The sequence below is a fragment of the Balaenoptera borealis genome (genome assembly GCF_965194805.1).
Source record: "Balaenoptera borealis genome assembly, chromosome: 6".
NCBI classification, from domain to species: domain Eukaryota; kingdom Metazoa; phylum Chordata; class Mammalia; order Artiodactyla; family Balaenopteridae; genus Balaenoptera; species Balaenoptera borealis.
This window is the reverse complement of record NC_138863.1, coordinates 54,391,178-54,414,047: the sequence shown is the minus strand read 5'-3', so window position 1 is coordinate 54,414,047 and position 22,870 is coordinate 54,391,178. Positions and strand designations below refer to the sequence as shown.

General features: G+C 36.0%; 1 protein-coding gene and 1 long non-coding RNA gene across 7 annotated transcripts in view; one reads left to right on the top strand and one right to left on the bottom strand.

The window, feature by feature from the left end:
• LOC309631341 overlaps positions 1 to 22,870 on the top strand; it is a 780,796-nt gene that overhangs the window by 147,738 nt on the left and 610,188 nt on the right. The gene's annotated exons all lie outside the window — the stretch shown is intronic.
• Positions 1 to 22,870, bottom strand: part of SESTD1 (SEC14 and spectrin domain containing 1) — a 210,043-nt gene that overhangs the window by 61,531 nt on the left and 125,642 nt on the right. For all 6 annotated transcript variants that reach the window (XM_082397524.1, XM_082397528.1, XM_082397525.1 and 3 more), the window contains 2 exons: positions 13,408 to 13,498; positions 9,288 to 9,401 (listed from right to left, as the gene is read on the bottom strand). In XM_082397524.1, the coding sequence (XP_082253650.1) occupies positions 9,288 to 9,401; positions 13,408 to 13,498 (205 nt within the window). The remainder of the gene's footprint in view (positions 1 to 9,287; positions 9,402 to 13,407; positions 13,499 to 22,870) is intronic.

Genomic DNA, 22,870 nt, shown 5'->3' with positions numbered 1-22,870 from the left:
AAGAAAAAAAAATAATGTATTTTAAATGAAAAAAACTGCTTATAGTTTTAAAAAGGGGAATATTTTAAAATGAAGTCTTCCTTTAAGCATTTAAAAATTTGGAAAATAATAAGGGAAAACACTAAAAAAACACTAGTCCTGGCTAGGAATACAAAGCTCAAAGAGAGACTGATATGAAAATCATAATATCAAACTTCAGAAAGTAGTTTCTATTATTCTGCAGTGATATGAATGTTCAGTATGTCACTAATGTCCAAATTCAAATTTTACAATATAATCCTATAAAAAATATAATTCACATATCTGAAAAACTATCTAAATCTTAGGGAATAGTCAAAAGATATTACTGGGTGTTCGTTCACGCAGTGCTGAGCTCGTGCCTTTGACTGACTTTCTACAGACTAATCTGTAGGGACAGGGGTTAACTTTCAGATTTTGTCCAGAAGAAATGCAAATAATTTATGATCTGTGCAGTAGATAAATTTCTGTCCAGTAGGGTAACAGAGAACCTCGAAGTTTAGAATTTATGGATCTGCAGGACATTAACTAGTTTTGTATCTAATTTGGCAAGCTTATCTGCCTATAAAAATCCTAAATTCTTCAAATGCTCTTTGAACCACACCTCACAAATTACTGATAACTTCATTAGTTAATGAGTTGCATAATACGTTTAATTTACACTTAATGTATATTTACATGGGAGTCATGATTTTACCCTTATGAAAATCACACTTCAACATATGCTTTATCTTATCTGTTCAGGGATGTGGTGGGGATTATATTCTAATTTTTATCTAGTAAGCAATTGTTAATTATCTTCAAATATCCACCTCCATGAATATCCTAATATGTATGGATACAATTAAATTCTTGAAGAAAAGGTTTATTGGTTATATTCAAAGCAGCTATCATTTTAAGAAACAGAAATCTAAATTTCAGAGCTATTTCCAGGGAAATCTGAAACCTAGTAACAAGCACAAACGGAACCAGAGTAAAATGGAGGAACTACAAAAAGGAGGGAAAAAGACCACTACCTACATGAGTTTTTGCCAAGTCCTTTCAAAGGAAATAAAAAAACATAATATTTTTAAAATAGTAAAGTCCTACATAAATATTATTTTTTCCTTTATTTTATATATGTTAGAGAGGTTAAGACAAGACAAATTGAACTAAGCCACAGTATTTTATTAACTAGCACACAGCGTTGTTCAGCAAGTTTGAGGAGAAAGATATTTACCATATGGTCTTTAATCAAAACATCTATGAAGGTTTTCTGGAATTCAATTTACAAAAAGACTTAAAACTTATTTCTCCTTTACTCCCACTCTTCCATCTGTAACTAAAACACTTATCCTCTCCTAATAAAACATTCCCAAAGAACCTAACACTGAACCTTTCACTCTGCAGGCACTCAGATGTTTTATTTATTTTTTAATTTTATTTATGCTAACAATGTGTGTGCAAGATCTAAAATGAAAATGTGTCTTTGTATATATCTTTGTGTGCTTAATACAGATTCATGTGTATGTGTTATACACATACTATTTCAAAGTGTATGTCTGCTTATATCTGTTTGTGGAAGGATATTTTTCTCACTACAGGAAATAACTTTCTGCAAAAACTACAAAGAAGTCAGAAGAGATGGAGCCAGAGGTATTCTTGACAGAGAAACATGAAGGAAGTCTTTGGTCCTAGATCCTAACATTAGTATGGCCTCAAAAAGAGAACAGGATCAGATGTAGTAATAAGACGAGGTAAGAGAAGAAAACAACTTAGAGTTGTGGCTGGTTATCATTACCAGTAAAAAAAACACTTTGACTCTCATGAATGACAATAAAGAATGAGGAGGTGAGATCATTTTGATTATTACTTTCTCAATTTGAGGACAAGATTAACGCCAGTACTACTTCAATTTTACCTTGTCATTAGACAGATTATAGATACTATTATCTAACCAGTAAAAGGTATCAAAGCCACCAGGTATAATGTTGCTGAAGGTCAGAAAGTATTGGAATATCTGAGTTGCTAAAAAGGAAAATTAACAGGTAGGTATCAATTTCAGAGACAAGAAGGATATATAAAGAAACATTTAGGTGACCAATGAGTAAGGAATATTCAGTTGCTGATGAAAAACATTAGGGAAGTGAACAAGAGAAAGCCCATCTAGAAGAAAGAATTTAGAGAGGATGATAGGCAAGAAAATGTGAAATCATGGGAACAGGTTGTCATTAAAATGACAACTGGATGTTTATTTGATGAATATTGTGGACAGCTAGTAATAAGTCTTTGTTATGAATAATTCAATAAGGTAAAACACAAACTTTTGCTTACAGGAACTCCAGTACTCATAACAAAGTTATCCTTTTAAAAATATTTAGAATATATACAAAAACATAGGCTTAATTACAACAGCCCAAATGATCCAAAATAACATCACGGAAAATAATTATTAATCAAACAAACATCTATATTGAATTTAATTATATATAGCTCTAAGTATCATTTAATGGCTGGTGTTGAATTGCCCCTTAAAGCTGATTATGTTTGGCGGTATATTAGCCAGCATTTGAAATTACTCTTGTCTCATTAGGACATTAGGCTTTTAAATAAGTGTCTAGTGCTTATTTACTTGGGAAAAATATTCTAACTGAATCTCTTTAGTGTCTAAAAGAAAATATATTGACAGAAGAAGCTTTAATACCTGAGTCTTAAAACATCAATCTATGATATCAGTTCAAGGCAGACAGGAATTCTCTGTCTTCCATTTTTTCCTCTAAGATGCAAGGGTATTTAGCCACTACAAATTCATATAGCATGAGACCCAACTAGGCATACATAGTATTTCCGATCAGATGTGCACACCTAAGCAGGATATGACAGGTTCCTCACAAAAAGGATCTTAGCTTCTACTTAAGAGTTCACAGAGTTAGTTTCTGAACCACTGGCCTCCGTCCACTTTGCATTCTTTCAGAGCAACATTTCCTGCATGCCCCTGGCATGAAAGGTAGACTTCCCTGCCTGTATGAAATACTCATTCACCATGGCAACATCCAGGCCTCCTACATTCAGCTTTTACTTTCTTCCCTCACTACACTTTTGATTCTCCTCCTTGGTATGCAGCTTCCTATCCAGCAATCAGGGTAACACCTTTCCTAACATAATCCAGCAGCCAGGGCTGCCTTCCCTTACACTGCTGGCACACAGCTTCTAATAAGTCTACATCACAGTCAAGTCAACCAATGACAAAAGTTTGCAAGATAAAACTGAACAACAAAACAACTGTCTTCTGCTTAGGATATGTAGAAAGATGGAAAGTGCATTGTTCCAATCCTTACAAAAACAACAAAATAATGCATATTAATCTGAAAAATGACAACTTTTCTTGAACCCATCAGAGAGTTGTAAGTCCACAGGAACACCAATTAACCTGAAATCTAAGGAAAGATGAAATCCAAGGACACATGGAGCTGGAGCACTTGCTTACCTGGGGAAAATACAAGGTATGATACAAGCCAGGTAAGAATTCAGCTAAAGTTTTTAATGAATTGTTTAAGGCCACATGTGGTTTAGTATGAAAGCATAGAACCTGTGGGAAGCAAAGATACAAGAAGAATTCAAACTCACTTGTAGACTCTTCTCCACAGACCTCCCAGGGACTCATAAGAAAGATGGGGGTAGGGAGGATAAAAAACTTCAAAACAGGTCTGGGGGAAGGGAACAGCAACCACCACTGTAAAGGCATGAAGCTGAAGCACAGCCCAGATTCTTCAACTCTTTCTCCCCTAGAGAACAAAAACCTTCAGGTCCCGAGGGAAGGCAGCAAGCCTGGATGACCTTAGAGCACAAATAAAAGCCCACTGCTGATATAGGAAGGGGAAAGACAGGCCCTCTATCCCAATGGAGGCAGGAATATATTATGAGCCCAGACTACCATGGGCCTCCTAAAGCTGGGGAAGAGGTCCCTACCCCCTAGAGCCTGGGTCACAGAGCCTGCCTAAGACTGGGGCTGAATCAGAACAACAGAAAATGCCCTACCAACAAACACTGAGTAACAAGTAACAGCACTCTATTCCTGAGGAGGGTCAACAGTGCAAAGAGACCTTTTCTGAGGCACAGGTGCAAAGGAAAGACCTACAGCTGAGGGTGAGACAAACACTAACTCTAGAGGAATCTAAAGCCTGGGATACACTGAGGAAAAGAAGAGCAACAACAAAAGCCAAAGCCAATTCAACTCCTGGCTAGACTAAATCAACCCCTCCCCTGCCCCACTAAAAGCCTAGCACAAACCAAGATGGGTCCATGTGCAGGCAAAAATACGATTTATCTCAGTCTTTACTGTCCTAAACAAGATGTCCAACACCCAACATACAAAAAGCAAGAAAGAAAACAACCCACTGTCAGGAAAAAAACCCAAACAACATAACTAGAGTAAGACAGACCCAGATATTGGAACTATTAGGTATGGAATTTAAGATAACCATGATATATGCTAACAGTTCTCATGGAAGAACTGCAAGACAACATGCAAAACAGATGGGGATTACAGCAAAGAGACAGAAACCATAAGAAAGAATCTAGTAGAAATGCTACAAACCAAAAACATGGTAAAAGAGATAAAGTGCATTTACAACTGGCTCATTAATAAACTCAACACAGCCAAGGAAACAAACAGTGAACTTGAAAATGGATCAAGAGAAAATACCCAAACTGAAACACAAAAAGAAAAAAAAAAAAAAAAAAATAGAGCACCAACCTAGAATGGTGAGAAATTTTCAAATGGTCTAACATACATGCAATTGGAGGTTAGAAGGAGTAGAAAAACAAAATGGGGCAGAGGAAATATTTGAAATGAAAATGTCTAAGAATTTTCCAAAAGTGATAGCAGAAGTCAAACCAGTGATCCAAGAAGTGCAGCAAACAACAAATAGAATTAACACCAAATAAAACATGTCTAGACATTACAAAATGTCTAGATTTGAAAAAAAAATTTCAGTTTTTGCTGAAAACCAAAAACAAAGCAAAAATCTTGAAGGTGGCCAAGGAAGATAAAAGATATATAACATATAGGGGACCAAAGATACAAATAATAGTAGAGTTCTCCTCAGAAACCAAGGAAATGAGAAGGCAATGGTGTGATATAGTTAATGTGCTAAAAGAAAAAAAATCAAACAAACAATGAAAGAAAATTCTATACCAACAGAAAATAACTTTCAAAACCGAAATAAAGACTTTTTTCAGGCAAACAAAATCTGAGAAAACTCAATGCAAACAGACCTGCAATGTAAGATATTTTTAAAGGAAGTTCTTTAGGCAGAAGGAATATACCAACCAAAAAGCTGAAAAGAAATGAAAAACACTGGGTGTTGTGAGCAACCATACTTCCAGGAGATGCTTCCCAAAGGAAGAGCCCTGGGGAAAACTAAGAATGGGAAATGCTATATGTTAAATGTATCTTATAATCATTCACAACACATATTAGCAAAGTAAAAGTTTGTAGTAAAGAAATGTTTAATTAAAAAAAAAAAAGAAGAACACTGGAAATGTCATAAATGAAGGTAAATATGAAATTCATTTTTTATTATTTTAATTGCTATAAAAGACAAGAGACTATCTATAGCAAAAACAGTAGCAATATATTTTGTGCTTACACTATAGTAAAAGTAAAATATGTAAACAATGGAAGGAAAGTATTAGAGATATACTGTATTAAGGAACTACCAGTGTTAAGTGGTATATTATTTGAAGATAAGACTCCATTAATTAAAGATGTATATTGTAAACTTAGGGCAACCACGGGAAAAATAACTTAAAAGATATAAATTACCAGTCAATAATGGAGATAAAATGTAATCATAAAAATACTCAATCCAAAAGAAGGCAGAAAAAGAAAAAAATACATAAAATCTAGCAAGACGGAAGATTTTAATCCAACCATATTAATAATTACATTAAATATAAATGGTATTATAAACCGATGAAAAGACAGATTGTCAGACTGGATGTGAAAACAAGACCCAACTATACTATATTTATAAAAAATCCACTTTAAATGTAAAGAAATAGGTAAATAGATGATATGTAAACAGGTAATATGGAAAAAGATACAATATGCAAACACTAGTCAAAGGAAGCTGGAGTAGCTACATTAGTATCAGACAATGTACACCTCAGAACCTGATTATTATCATGGATAAAAAAGGGACATTTAATAATGAAATGATAAACTGGTCAACTCAGTAAGAAGACATAATGAGTTTAAATCTATGAACTCAACAGAAGAACTTAAAAATACATGAAGAAGAAACTGATAGAAATGAGAAATAAATCCACAATTATAGTTGAAGAATGCAATATTCCTCTTTCAGTAATTGATAGAATAAGTGGACAGAATATTACAAAGACTAAAGAAGACCTGAACAATACTATGAACAATCTTGACAGTTATGGATCACTCCACCCATAACAGCAGAATACACATGCACAGTACATGGAGAACACGTGTGCATAAGGAAATCACCAAGATAGAGCATATACTGGGTCAAAAACCAAACCTTAACAAACTTAAAATAACCGAAGTCATAAAATATATATTGTCAGACTATAATTTATACAAATATTAACTCAAAATGGATAGATCTAAATATAAAACCTAAAATTATACAACATCTAAAACAAACATGAGAGAAAATCTTTGCGACCTTGGATTAGGCAAAGATTTCTCAGCTATGATACCAAAAGCCTGATTCATAAAAGAAAAATTTAAAAATCAGACTTCATCAAAGTTAAAAACTTCTTTAAAAATGCTGTTAAGAGAATGAAAAAGCGAACAACAGATGGAGATGCAATTTTTGAAAATGACATATCTGATAAAGGATTTCTATCCAAAATACATAAATAACTCAAAATTCAATAATAAGAAAACAAAAAGCCTTAATTCTTTTTTAAAAATTGGGTAGAATTGAACAGACACCACCAAGGAAGGTACATGGATGGCAAACAAGTACTTGAAAATATACTCACATCATTAATCATTAGAGAAATGCAAGTTAAAACCACACTGAGATACCCCTACACACCTACTAGAGTAACTATAATTTAAAAACAAAGAAAACCTGACAATACTAAGTGCTGACAAAGATGCAGCTGGAACTTTCACACTATGCCTGTGGGAATGCAAAATGATACAGCCACCTTGAAACTGTCAATTTGGAAGTTTCTTATAAAATTAAACATACACTTACCATATGACCCAAGAATCCCACTCCTAGGTATTTTATCTCTTAAAATAAAAACTTCACACAAAAGCCTATACACAGATGTTTACAGTGACTTTATCTATAATCACCAAAAAATGAAAACAACCCCAAATGTCCCTCAACTGGGGAATGGATAAACAGACTGTGGTACATCTACACAGTGGATTACTACTCAGCAATAAGAAAGGAACTACCAGTACATCCAACAACATGGATGAATCCCAAATGCAAATGCATATGTGAAAGAAGCAGATTAAAAATGCTACGTACTTTATCATTCCAGTTACATGGCATTCTGGAAAAGGCAAAAACCACAGGGACATAAAACAGATCAGTGGTTGTCAGGGACTAAAGATGGAAGGAGTTGACTACAGAAGAACATGAGAGAATTTCTGGAGTAATGAAATATTCTTTAGTTTCTTGATTATGGTGATGGTTACAGACCGGTTTGTGTTTGTCAGAACTCTCAGAACTGTACACTAAAATGGATGAATTTTACTGCGCTTAACTTTTTTTTTTAAGTGCAGTTAACTTTTTTTTAACTGCAGTTAATTTTTTTTTAAGTGCACACGTTTTAAAGACATTTTGTGCTACCTCATTTGAAAACTTTTAACTAGATTTTCTTAAATCTTTATCTAAGACACCTTGGAGACTTTTCCTCCATACCAAAAAATATTGACTTCACTGAAAATAAAAATGACTATTGTAGTCTGGCAAAGTCCACAATGAGTCTTTACTGTCTGACTCCTGTAAACATTCCAAGGCTAGATTCTACAGGGTTGAGTTAGGTTTTGCACCCTTCAGTGCTTCCACACTTTAACTAATGTAAAGTTTGGTATCTATCAACTCTCCTACTAGGAAGCTGGGATTAATAGGCTGTGGAAGGAAAATTATGACTGAGTTGTTTAAATTTGTATTCCATCTTAGGACTTCTTTCTGATCTACAGTAATATGTACAGCCCTCCCTCAGTATCCACAAGGGATTGGTTCTAGGAAACCCCATGGATACCAAAACCCACAGGTGCTCAATTCCCTTACATAAGATGGCAAAGTACAATGAATACAGTTGGCCCTCTGTATCTGTGGATGTTAAACCCGAAATAGGGAGGGCTGACTGTAAAAATCCACTTGTAAGTGGACCTGTGCAGTTCAAACCCATGTTGTTCAAGGGTCAACCAAGCTTTCACACAAGAAAAGTAAGAGGGAGAGAGTAATGCCAATAGGAAAGGATGGATAACTGTGTTCATGTATCAAAACCAAACCAGAGGGGTTTCCCTGGTGGCGCAGTGGTTGAGAATCTGCCTGCCAATGCAGGGCACACGGGTTCGAGCCCTGGTCTGGGAAGATCCCACATGCCGCGGAGCAACTGGGCCCGTGAGCCACAACTACTGAGCCTGCGCGTCTGGAGCCTGTGCTCCGCAACAAGAGAGGCCGCGAGAGTGAGAGGCCCGCCCACCGCGATGAAGAGTGGCCCCTGCTTGCCGCGACTAGAGAAAGCCCTCGCATAGAAACGAAGACCCAACACAGCCAGAAATAAATTAATTAATTAATTAATTAAAAAAAAAAAACCAAACCAGATACTAAGAAATAATTATGACATCATACAAAATATGCTCTAACTTCAATTTCTAAATGTTTAGGATTTCCTAGTATTAGTTAAATGTCTTCTTGGTAATGTAATAAAAATGTTTTTATTTTCATTTATTTATTTATTTTTGGTCGTGCTGCGCAGCATGTAGGATTTTTAGGGAAGTCCCTATAAATGTTTTTAATAAAAACCTTCTACTTATTCCAAAGATTCACAAAGAGTGATGAAAATGAAAACAAGAAAGCATTTGTGGCCTTGACAAGGAATCATAATTCATTCAACCAGTATGTGAATGCTGACTAAATATTAATCATTACTTAGGTACTGATTGAGCATGGCATAAGCACTGCTTAGTATCCAATGCTGAACAAACAAAATAATACCAGCAAAGTGCTGTTTTTAAAGATATAACACACTTCTATTTTTTTATAGAGTATATTTACCTCAAAGCCAAGTCTATCCTTTTCTTTCCAAAAACAAAAATGTGTTACTTTCTTATCCCAGAATTCATCTGGCTTCACTACACAAACAAGGGACACTTCAGCTGGAACAACATTCTATAAAATACAAAAAACAATTACAAATTATACATGTAAAATGAATAATTTATTAAAGTTATAAATTATTAGATATTCATGATTAGGCTGAGTAATTAGGAGACCTTTGGAAAATAATTAAAATAATAAAATAGAAGCAATACTGCAAACTTCAAAACGTACATGGCAATAAAGAAATACTTGAAAGACAAGCTGATTCAGAGAAGGTTTTCAAAAAACAATGTAATACAGACAGTACATGTGAATTATTTTTGTATTTTACTGAATCTCTCTAACAGGAATATATTTAAGCTGCAAGATAATTTTTAGTTGAGAAATTATTAAATTTGGTTTTTCTCTGATATGAAAGAAATTTTTTATAACACAATCATCTTAGAGAATTTCCTCCAATAATGTAAATCAATATTCTCACAAAATAAGTTTCTTACCAGCCACTATACAAAAAAGCCAAGATTCTGCATGATTATTAACTTGAAGAAGAGGACAAAGCTAAACCTCGACAAATACAATTTCACATTTACTAGATGCAGTTATTCATATCATCTAAAGAATGGAAATTAACATTTACTGAGTTAATAAATATTCCACATATATTTTATCAGCAAGTCCCATGAAGTCTATCTTTAAAATATATCTTAATTAAACCTACCCATTTTTACCACCTACATTGCTAACATTCCCAGACTAGTCAGCCTTTTGAAATATCCTCTTAGCAGGCCTTCCTGCTTCACGTTTTCTCATGCTCAGAATAAAATTCAAACCCCTTACCAAGGCCAAGAAGGCCCTCCAAGCTCAGGGTCCCATGACCTCAGACTTCATCTCACACCTCTCCCCTCTCAGCTCACTCCTCTAACACAGCCACACTGACCTTCTTGCTGCTCCTAGAATGTGACAAGTCTGCTCCCAGTTCAGGACTTTGCCCTTGATGTTTCCTCTGCCTGGAATGTTCTTTGCCCTATACCTAGGAGTACTTCCTCAGTTTATTTAGGATTCTACTCAAATATTCCCTCTTCAGAGAGACCTTCTCTGACCACCCTATCTAAAGTAGCAGGATCTGACTCAGTCTCTTTTCACCAATTTATTTTTCTACATAGAATTTATCCCTATATGATGTTACATTACTTAGTAATTTGCCTAACTGCTTATTGTCTGACTCAAACAGAATATAGGCTTCCCAATTGCAGGTACCTTATCTATAATGTCACTCCTATATCTCCAGAGCCTATGACAGTGCCTGACATATAGAAGATACTCCATCAATCTTTGCTGAATAAATGAATTCACATTAACAGAAAAGACAGATTGTCAGAAAAGTAAACTGAGCTTCCAATTTTACAGAAAAGTAAACTGAGCTTGAGAGAACTAAAGTAACTTGTCCAAGGGAACAGAGTTGTGAGGGATGGCACTGGATTAGAAACCGGGTCGGTCTGACTCTAAAGTTCTACCATACCATTCCAAATGTTCTAGACCAGGGGTCAGTAAATTCTTTCTGAAGGTCCAGATAATAAATATTTTAGGCTTTGCAGGCTATACAGTCTCTGTTGCAACTATTTCAATTCTGTCCACATAGTATGAAAGCTGCCATAAACAATATGTAAACAATAAAACTCTATTTATAAACTCTATATATAAAATAGTGGTCAACCACTATTCTAGACCATAAATGGCACTACTGAATAATAATAATGTTATATAATTATAATCATAAGTATTGATTAGGGGAAAATAGAAAACCTTTCAATTTAAACATGTCACTGTGCACATCACAAATCTAGCACCTCCTGCAATGACTGGGTTGTGAATAAAGTTAAAAAAAAAAACCTCAGTGTTATCAAAACTTTTATCAGAGGGGCTGGGAAATTTCAGGTAGAATGAGGTTTATTTATATGTTGATTGTGGAAGAATATTATTTCAAAATCATTGCGTATTAAAGCTGTGAGAAACAAGAGAAACCAAGCCACTCATTTTAGAGAATATTTGTTACAGGCAGAGCCAGCACTAAGCTCTGGGCTCCCAAACAGCCAGTACCAGTACCTTCTGAAATAAAAGCAATGAATAACTTTGTATGTAGAAACTGTTTGACTAGGAGCAAACAACAGGCCATTGCAACTTCTGAAAATCTTAACTATTAATAAGCCCAAAAGTTGTTAAAATACCTATCAGAAAAGAAATCGCAAGAGGGAATTAAATCATCCATTGATTGCTCTTCAAAAGTGCCACTGGTCAAAGTCCAGTTCAGACAGCAAGTCCCAAACAGCTCAACTGTGACACAGTTGAATGGAAGAACACAAGGTCATAATGAATGGATTTCTCATCTAACAGTTATTTTAACAACTTGTACAGAGAAGAGTTAATCTTCAGGGTTTGGAATGCAAAAGTGCTGGGAACATATTTGACAGAAAAAGTTATTATGGGACACCAATCTGTGTTCCCTTAAAAACTGATCCACTGGAACCTATGTCCTTTCCAACCCAAAGGAGTGATTCTAATGATGAAGGTTTAGGCCAACCAGTTAAGAATAAGGTAATGGGTAGATAATTTGGGAACCACCTCAGATACATCCCACTGGTAAATACACACTTTTAAAGGATAAAAACCTGCGGCTTAGGTTGTGCCAGGTTCCAATCGTGACTCTCTCCCATGTTCACCAAGAGAATCTGGGTACATTACTTAAAATCCTTGAAGACCTTTGGGGATCGTAGAACCTGCCTCCCAAGTTTGTGAGGATGAAATTAAATGAGATCTTTTTATATAGCAAGCTTAGTGCACAGTATCTGAACCATACTAAGCACTAAAGCTAAAAACTAAAATTACCAGTTCCCATCCCTTGAATTTCTTTTTCCTAATTATCACAAATAAAAAATAAACCATTAAGAATCATTCTCCCTAGTTATCATTTAAAATTTTAAATTATATTCCTTTCCACAGAACCCTAAAGCAGCTACCAATTATTTCCCAGTTCATTTAAAATTCTTGATCTTTCTTTCAGTATCACTGATATTTACCTAATTCAACGTTCAACATCCCACGTAACAGCCAATATATTGCCCCCAAACTGGCCTGTCATCAGCTCCTTTCATTGTATTCACTTAATTTTTGAGCTAACACTAAATCAGTGTCCCTGCCAGGAATGCCCTTTTCACCTTCTTTCATTTAAATTAGATAATCTCTCTTATTTAACTCACTTAACTTTTACTTTCTATACAAGCCCTTCTAAGGAAACCCAGGTACATGAGAGCAATCTGTCCCCTTTCAATCCTCAAATACTGTATTTTTCTCTTTCAGATCACAGTATCCTCAATACTCTCACAATAAACCAACAAATATTTACTAGGTACCAACTATGTGCAAGGGATTACAGAAACATTCTGTGAGGAGCACAAGGAAATATAAACATAAGACTAGGACCACATCAGGGATTCTATAATCACAGCTGTTTATGAAATGCTTATCTGTGAGCTGCTAAAGCCCCCAAGGATGCACCTGTCGAGTACATTTCTTCCAGATCAGAGACAGATATAAGACTATTATGAATCCTGGTGATTTTTGAAGGAAAAAGGGTAACAGAAGGGAGAAACCTATCAGAACCACCTGAGAAGCTTTTTCAGATTAGACTTACCCAGTCCTACTCCCTACCTGTAGTATTAGGAGGGGGTGGAGGTGGGATGATGCAGCCACTACAGTGTGCAAAAGCTCCTAGATGAGTCTGATAACCTCTGCCCTCACACTTTGAGACTCATTGGCCTAGTTGTTTAAATTACTTAAACATGACATATTATTTTTGGTCATTTACAAACCTTTAGAATAGGGTTGAAATTTATTTTACTACTCAAGTAAAACCTATAAGAATTGAATCTAAACAATCCAATAGTGACCTGTGCATTTCAGAACTCAGTCACTGCTGAGAAGCTTGGGCACAGTCCGATAAACAAAATGCATTTGCCGCTACCACCTCATCTGTTGCTGTACAATAAAACCACTTCCTAATAGTCAAAAATAAAATTACCTGTAGCATTAAGACTACTGTTTTCACCACATTCCACTGGGATTTTCTGCCATCCACAATCACGGTAAATCCTCTAGCCTTACACTTTTCACTGAAATGAAACAAAATTACAGAGTATTAAAACAAGCTTCCTATTTTATTCTTCATAATCCTAAATAAAGTTTACAGTGTAATCATATGTGGAGCAGCATTAATCTCAATTGACTTGGTTTGCACTGTCAATAAATAAAATTCTTCAGTTTTCTCAAGCAATTTATTTTTCTCATTTCAGGAAACACTGACAATTTATAAGCTAATTTGCTAAGAAAATTACTCTAAAAGCATGTAAATTCAATGTCTTAAAAAGAGAAGAAATCAAAGCAACATTCAAATAGTCTCACTAGCCTCTCAATCTCTTCATCTGTAAAATGGGATCACAGTGAAGTAGGTAACTAATGACTACCAAGTGTGGACATACTTCTTGTCTCTCCTTCCTCCCAGAAGTGTAAGGTTGTGAAGTGATATTTCAAAACAGGTAGAAAATAAAGTAAGCTATTATTAAACCATTGGAAATAAGCTTCTTGGTGTTCTTTTGGGGAAATTTAATGAGGTGAAGTAGCATTGGTGTATATAAGAATTCAAAGCTTGAATACACCATGTCTGACCCACCTCTGCTTTCACTTTTGCATTCTTAGTCACTTGACCAGCACAATATTATCTTGAGTGTTGGAAAATGTGTTATTGCTATATATTATATTCAATTATTCAAGTACCAACTAAACACTTCTCAGAAGCCTGCCCTAGCAAAATGCAACAACAACATGGAAAAACTCTATCCTATGACCAAAACTACACAGCTATATTATTATTATTTATTATTACTATTACTATCTGTTTTACTTATAAAATCAACTTAATGCAAAGATCTCAACTGCCCTCCCTCTAATATAGTGGAAGAAACTGCAGCTTTGCTTAGCAGAGCAAGGATTTGTTAGTGATAATTCTCCCCACACAAAGTTCTCCCAATTGCCTACATTATAGGAAAGGTTAATAGCAGGCCCTTTCCTGAGATTTAAATCCAACAGTCCAGGGAATTTTACTAATCCTCCCTTACTCTCTCCAAACATTCACATTAACCTCAAGAGGATTATTGGAGAAGGATATCCAATTCTATTGAGAAACAGTAAGGTCACAAGAATGAGGATGATATTGCTAAAGATATGGAAGAAGAATAGGTGCCTTTGTAGGCAGGGACAGAAGCTGAGCTTCCAAAGAAAGCAGAGAAGTGTTGAAGAGGTGAGGCAAAGTGAAACATATGTCCATACAAAAAACCTGCACACAGATATTCATAGCAGCATAATTCATAACAGCCAAAATCCAAAACAACTCAAATGTCCAACAATGGATGAATAGAAAAAAAAATGCGGTAATCCATTCAATAGAGTATTATTCAATCATAAAAAGAAATGAAGTACTGATATATGCTACAACATGGATAAACCTTGAAAACATGCTAAGTGAAAGAAGCCAGATTCAAAAGCCCATATCGTATGATTCCATTTATATGAAATGTCCAGAATGGGTAAATCCATAGAGACATAAAGCAGACTAGTGGCTGACAAGGGCTGGGAGGAGGGGAGAATGCGATGAGGAGGGACTACCAGTGGGTATAGGTTTCTTTTTTTTTTTTTTTTTAACATCTTTATTGGAGTATAATTGCTTTACAATGGTGTGTCAGTTTCTGCTTTATAACAAAGTGAATCAGTTATACATACACATATGTTCCCATATCTCTTCCTTCTTGCATCTCCCTCCCTCACACCCTCCCTATCCCACCCCTCTAGGTGGTCACAAAGCACCGAGCTGATCTCCCTGTGCTATGCGGCTGCTTCCCACTAACTATCTATTTTACGTTTGGTAGTGTATATATGTCCATGCCACTCTCTCACTTTGTCACAGCTTTGGGTATAGGTTTCTTTTTTGGGCTGATGGCAATGTCCTGGAATTAGAGAGTGATGGTCGCACAACCTTGTGAATATACTGAAAACCACTGAATTGTACACTTTAAAAAATGATGTTTATGATATGTGACTTATATCTTAATAAAAAAATGTTGAAGTATTCTATTTTTGGATTTTGCATTACAAAATAAAAGATCCACTAAGCATTCATGGGGGTAAGGCAATACAGCGATCTCTTCTGCATTAGCAACAGCACATAAAGACTTGCTGGGGGAAGCAAATCTGACATCTAACTGCTAGTTGTGGGATCAGGTAAGGAGAAGACCACTCTGACTTAGGGAGGATACAAGCGCAAGAAAGACCAGCCTAGTAGAGTAACTGTCAGTGAGTGGTCTTCAGAGAAATGGCGGCAACTCAGGGACTCTACCAGTGCAGTGTGGAAATCTGCAGGAAGGGGGGCTAAGATACATGGAGCTGTCCAGTGGAGGGCCTTCCCTGGTTGGGACTAGAGCCCAAGAGAAGTGAGTCATCCCCATAATTGGGCACCTGCATCTATGAGGTACAGGTTACACAACCATTTTGTTAAACAAGTAAGTTTTACACAAACAAGACATTTATATTTCAAAGCACGCTAAATTAATCTGTATATTAAGACAAAGAAAGTAATGAAGCTTGCAAATACCATCTGCAGTGATCTTAAGGGCATAAAATACTCTAAATTTATCTTTTAGAGTACTTAAAAACACCCTTAATCATAATTTTCTCACATTTTACTAAGATAGATAAAGAAAATACACACAATTCAAAGATACTACATATTTGAAAATTGTAAGACCAAGTGATCTTTCAACTACTTGAAAGGAATAGTTTTGTTTGTTTGTTTGTTTATTTAAATTTTTTAGCTGTGCCACGCGGCATGTGGGATCTTAGTTTCCCGACCAGGGATTGAACCCATGTCCCCTGTATTGAAAGTGTGGATTCTTAACCACTGGACCACCAGGGAAGTCCCTTTTTTTAAAAAATTGCAATCCTACAAGTGGAGTGATGGTTTAAACTGTTTTTAACAAGAACATACTTAGATTTAGAAGCATATTATGTCCCTTATAAAGGGTGTGTTAGAGTAGCTGCAGTGCTACATTAGTAAATTCCTATACTACTATTAACATTTTATAATTTTAAGACCACGAACCAAAAAAAAAAAAAAATCTATTAAGACCCCACTTCCTTGTTCCTACTCCATTAGAGCCTTTCAAGGGTGACGTGGCTGAGTTAAAACAGCTATTAAAGGAGGAGCAGGTCCTTAACAAGCTCACTCACTTTGGCTAGAAAGAGACTGTCAATGGGTTTTCTGTAGCTCTTCACTAATTTCTCTGATTATGACTAAGGGCTCCTTCTTTCCACTCAGAGAGCTCTGCTTATACTTACTTAATGGCACTAATTTTACTTATGCTTTTATTATAATTGCTTGTTTATAATTCATCTTCATTAGATAACATGCTTCCAAAAAGCAAGGATATTATTGTCTTACTGATATCTTGGCAGCTTCCAGCTTTAAATACAGAGGGCCTCTAGAAATGTTAGATGACGCAGATCATGTTAGATGACACAGATCGTATCACTCCTCGGTAGGAATGTAACAATGGCCTTCCTTCTCATTCAGAACTGAAGCCCTTACCATGGCCTACGAGGTCCTCTAAGGTCTGACTGCAGCCCCTCTGAGGGCTCTCCCAGAACCCTCCTTCTCTCAAACTGCTCCACCCACACTACCCTCCCTACTGATCGCACAACACACTGAGCCTGCTCCTGACTCAGGGCCTTTCCACTTACTGCTCCCTCTGTCTAAGATACTCTTTATTAAATGCTCTTTCATCAGCTATCTGTATGGCCTGGCCCTCACTTCAGTCATCTCTGGTAAAATGTTACCTTCTCATTTTATAAAATATTGCCACACACTCCTTTGCACTCCATCCCTCCCTTAATTCTTTTCATGATCTGTTCTATAGACTTATGAACCTCCAACATATTATGTATTTATTTATAATATTCATTTGATCATTAGGGCATCAGGCCCATAAGGGCAGGGACTGGGCCTTTGTTCACCCATTTCCTCAGCACCTAGAATGATGAGGAACTCATTGTAGGATCTCACATATTTACTAAGTGACTGAAGACTTATGAGTAATCTCTGTGTGATTCTTGGCAAGTCATTAAACCTCTGTGTTCTGATGTTTCTTCTGTGACATAAATGAGTTTTTCTACAATTAGGAAGAACTGGCCTAAAATCCAAATTTGAAAAAAATCAATACTTGAGAGAAACAGAAAAGTAACTTCTATAGATGCTGACTCTCTACAGAATTAGATTAATCTGGGCAAGTACTTGGCAGCATTTCTACAAAGAGGATTTAAGTATGGGTAAAGTGGTTAGTCTAGATGATTGAAGATGTTTGGTCTAGATGATTGTTAAGGTACTTTCTAATCCTGACATTCCATGATTCTATAACTGGATGATCAACAATTTCCCTTTGAGCTAGAAAAATGCTATGATTTTAAATATACTGTTGAAAGAAAATATTAAAACAAAAAAGATTTCCATTATGTTCAACTATGTTCACCATAGTTATTTTCATATGTCAATTCTCAATTGTGATAGATGCAGGTTAAATGCAAATGAATATTAAAAGTTATCAATAGCTATGGCACTGTGATTATAACAGAGGTGAATACAACAGTGGCTAGAAACACAGGCTTGGAGTCAGACCACCAGGTCCAAGTCCCCCTCCGACCCTGGTGTGCCACATGTTCTTGGTCAAGATACTTAAATTACCCACTCTTTCTATGCCTCGGTTCCCTTATATGTAAGGGATAAGGATGATAGTGCTCGTCTCATAGGGCTGTTATGAGAATTAAATGACTTACTGTTATCTATTATTTCCTTAAGTATAGGATATTCTTTTCCACATATGCCTCCCAATCATCACCCATAAGTAAATTCCCAGGTCCATTTCAAATTTAATGTCTTCAAAGGAAAGTAAGACCAGCCTAGCTGGTCTTACTGAGCTGCAACTTCTACATGTTTGATTTTCCAACAAATGTAAGATGTTCTGAAAATGATCAGCCAGTCTGCATTTGAGTACACAGAGCTATGAAGAAACTTAAGTAAGATAAAGAGCAGAAACCCACATCCACTGACTATTGATTACTAAGTATCAATATGAGGTACTGCACAGGATTATGAAAAAATATGTATTATACAACACAGTTTCTCCCTTCAAGAAGCTTAAGATCATTTAGAAAGGTGAAAAGGTAAAATAAAAGTATTTTAATTAGTGTCTACTTTACACTCACTGACGTCACCTTTTTAATGTTACTAGGGAAACATATATCTTTGAAATTTTTTTAAATGTAAAACTTAAATAATAAATGTAAAAATTCAAGAATTATCATTAAACACATTATGATTAAATGCCTAAAGAGTCAGAAACAGCAAGTGCTGTAAGTTTGGAGAAAGCTGGAAGATTCTGGGAAGTACCTACATAAAGGAGCTAATGAAACAACATAAAAGGATACAGAGCAAGAGGAATATAAGCAAAGGTACCACTTATTAATTTGGGTAAGTTTCTTAAATTTCTCTGCCCTCACTTTTTCATCTATGTAATAGGGATAATAATATTGTTATTTTGAAGACTGAGTTAATACAAGTGCTATAAAACTAAGTGCCTTGCATGATAAGCGCTCAAGAAATATGAAATGAAAGCGTAAGTCAAATCACACAAGGTCTTGACTTAGCAGTTAAGAAGGCTGAAAGACTGTCCTTGAGAGCGCACACCTAGTCTTTCTTGTCTTCACAATGCACGGTGTACAATGTCTGCACTTGGCAGCAACAAAATAAATGACTATTGAATTAAATTCATTGTGTGGAAAGGAGAGGAGGTCCTAGAAAACTGAGAAGGATGATAGAACTGTTGTTTTGGTGAAATTTATCTTGTCCTTGTGTACAAATTGGGGAGAGACCGGAGATAGAGAAATTAGCTTGGCTATTGCTGTACTAGTCCAGCTTGACAACTCAGCAATCCCTCGACGTGAACTTAAGCATATGAAAAGGGAACAGAGGAGACAGGAAATTTAAAAATACGTGGTAAAGAAAGGAAATACTAGCTTAGCTGTCACATTTTAAAACAGGACATTATAAGTTTTCAATACATATTCGTTGAATGAAGTAAATATTAAAAAAGCACTCATCAACAGCATAAAGCATGTTCAGAGCACTTAACTACAGTGCTTTGAAGTAACTCTAAGATCAACACTATTATACCGTCATTCGCCAGAAGTGCATTTGCTAAGGAGGAAAAAGGAAGGCACTGCCTTAAACTTTCTTAGAAGCATGTCCCATAAAAAAACAAAAATAAAGAAGAGCCATCCCAATGTGTATAAAGTAGATAACTAACAAGAATCTGCTGTATAAAAAATAAATTAAAAAAAAAAAAGAAGAGCCATCCCAGTCACACTCTCACAGACTATACTGAACCAATCAGTGTTATATTCATATTCAAGTTATCTTCTAAGTGCTCTGCAGAGTCCTGTAAGCTCCAAGGAGGCTCCTTAAAAGCGGGTGAGGGGGCACTGCAGTGGAAGTGGAATTTGAGAAGGCGGGGATGAGCAGGAATGGCTGTGGGCCTACACTTCTAGCTCTTTTATAAATTTAGTTTCTCTGTAAGATTTTCTTTGAATAAAAATGTCCACAGATAAATTTTTAAAAATTCTGAATGTACAGAATATATGCCCCATAGAATTCTGGCAGTTACAAAACTACTTGTATGGGATTCAAATGATATTTCACCATACACAGCTGTTATATCTCCTTTCATAATATATTTTAAGTCGTTTCTATGACTTTATTGCTAAGTCTGGTTGGTTCCTTCAATATCCATATAACAAACACCTAAGGTCTCCAAATCATTTTTATTGGCCTTGTGAATATTGAGATAAATGAAACATGGCTCTGCATTCTAATATCAGACTGATTTTAACAGTAAACTCTATGACATCAAGCAGAAGTGAATAGGAAAAGCTGCCTAAAAGGGCTCCTTACAAAGATAACAATGACAAAAAAGGTTGAGAAACACTGATGCATATGTTTTGCCACATGTTTTTAAAAAGCTGGTAGTCTCAATATCTTATAATCATACTTTGTGTAATAGTACTGACACAAATTTCATTTTATACTTTGAATGTGAATATGCTTCTGACTTAAAATTTTGAAATATATAAAGAAATGATATGAGATAAAGATCTACTTGTGAGGTTTTGTTTAGTGCTAATCTCAATATTTACTTTTTTAATGAAAAGATTTGCAGATTAATTTATATATCTCTTCTTTATCTCCATAAGGTAATCCTGAATTTGATTCTGCTTTCTGAGTCTGGACTCATAATTTCTAATCATGTTGTTTATGTCTAAAATGTACAGCAATCGCTGGTATAACAAAAGAAAAACTCCATTTACCTCTCCTAAAATTTAACACTCAGGTTGGCCCAGCTGTGTCAGTCTATGTTATTTTTTATTAAAAACCCTTTGTAGAAAATGGGACAGTAATGTTTAGTCTTGAACTCCACACAGACCTGGACATGAGGAGTTACCTGAACATAAACTTAGTATTCAGGTCAGGTTACGATTAACCTGAACTTCTCCTTTCTTCTCAGCCCTCTGCTCAAGAGTCAGAAACCAAAAACAAGCTTAGGACCAAGCTGTGTGAAAAGGAATCAGGAAATGACCCCATTTTCAACTGTACTGGGTTACCCATTTAAAATAGGTATGTATCACACTTTGCTCCTGGTCATGAAACTAAGCATAAAATATGGGTAAGAACTGGATAGTTTCTTTCCATTTTTAAATAACTTTTAAAAAGCTGTTACTATACTCAAAATGTTAACATTTTCACTGCAATGAAAGACTACTTTTGGACATCTATAAAGAAGAGGCCGCATTAGCTAGCTACACTGCTGGAGCTGTCTGGAGACATTCACAGTTGGGAGGAGTTAAGCTTTAACAGCAGGGTCTGGGAGAAACAAGTCACACCAAAACAAATGCAGACATACTAAAAAAGGAAAAACCTTCTAGACCCAAGCTGAGACTGACCTGACAGGGTAAACTTAAAAACAGTTCTGGGATGGAAAGAGGGGTGGATAGACACATAGATATGTGATAGTATTACAACATTAGTTGCAGGCTTCTAAGTGATGGGCATAATGGTGTTTACTGCACTATTCCTTCAACTTTTTTGTGTATTTGAAATCTCTCATAATACAATTTAAAAGCAGTTTTGGGGGGCTTCCCTGGTGGCACAGTGGTTGAGAATCTGCCTGCTAATGTAGGGCACACGGGTTCGAGCCCTGGTCTGGGAAGATCCCACATGCCGCGGAGCAACTAGGCCCGTGAGCCGCAACTACTGAGTCTGTGCGTCTGGAGCCTGTGCTCCGCAACAAGAGAGGCCGCAATAGTGAGAGGCCCGCGCACCGCGATGAAGAGTGGCCCCCACTCGCCGCAACTAGAGAAAGCCCTCGCACAGAAACGAAGACCCAACACAGCCATAAATAAATAAAAATTTTTTTAAAAAATGTTTTTTTTAAAAGCAGTTTTGAATGGCAGGCATTCTGAAGGAGAAAAATCAGTTTTTAAGGTTGCACTTAATGAATTACTCTCCAGAGTCGCAATGAAGAGCTCAAAAACCCTCTAGCTCTCTAATGAAATGGCAAGCACTGATATAAAGCTGCCAACTACGTTTTTAAACGCCAAAGTTATAGGAGGTTGATCCAAGAAAGCAGAAGGCTAAAAATTCAGGGCGTTCACAAATATTTGAGACAGTCAAACTTTAGCAGAACAATTATCAAAAATGAAGTATCCAGGTATCTATTTTGTCTTGCTAAGTTAAGTTCTTTCATCTCGCTTCAACTTACATCTTCTCTATTAGCTGGCAGGTAAGTATGTGTACCTATGCAGAAACTGATTCATAATTTACATTGAAATAGTACTATATCTATATAAGAAAGAAAGAGAGAGAGAGAACGTTTAAGTAGTGTAGGCTATTTTGCCCTCCATTGTACTTCCTGTTTGCACACCCAGAGTGAGCAGACAGGCTGCATGAGTGAAACTGGTCGTTTAGCCTGCCTCAGTTACCCAGTGCCTCTTACAGTGTGAGCATCCTGGCAGGCTGAGCGTGATTCTAGTATATACAAGCGCACATTTTCTTATCACAAACCTAACCACAAGCCGACTGTGTCTTCCGGAACTCAGCCTCAATGACTGACATGTTCCAATGCTGGAAGAAAATCTAGCGTGTTCACGGGAAAATAGTTCATAAGTCTCTAATTCTTCCTCAGGCATTTTTCAAGGGTAATTTTGACTATCAGTAATTTTTGCATTACACTCTAACTTCAGAACCTCACCCCACATAAGATGCAACTACACTGTACTCTATTCATTTGAAGTATGAGGAGCTCTGGATTGGTGTCAGGAACTGCAGATTC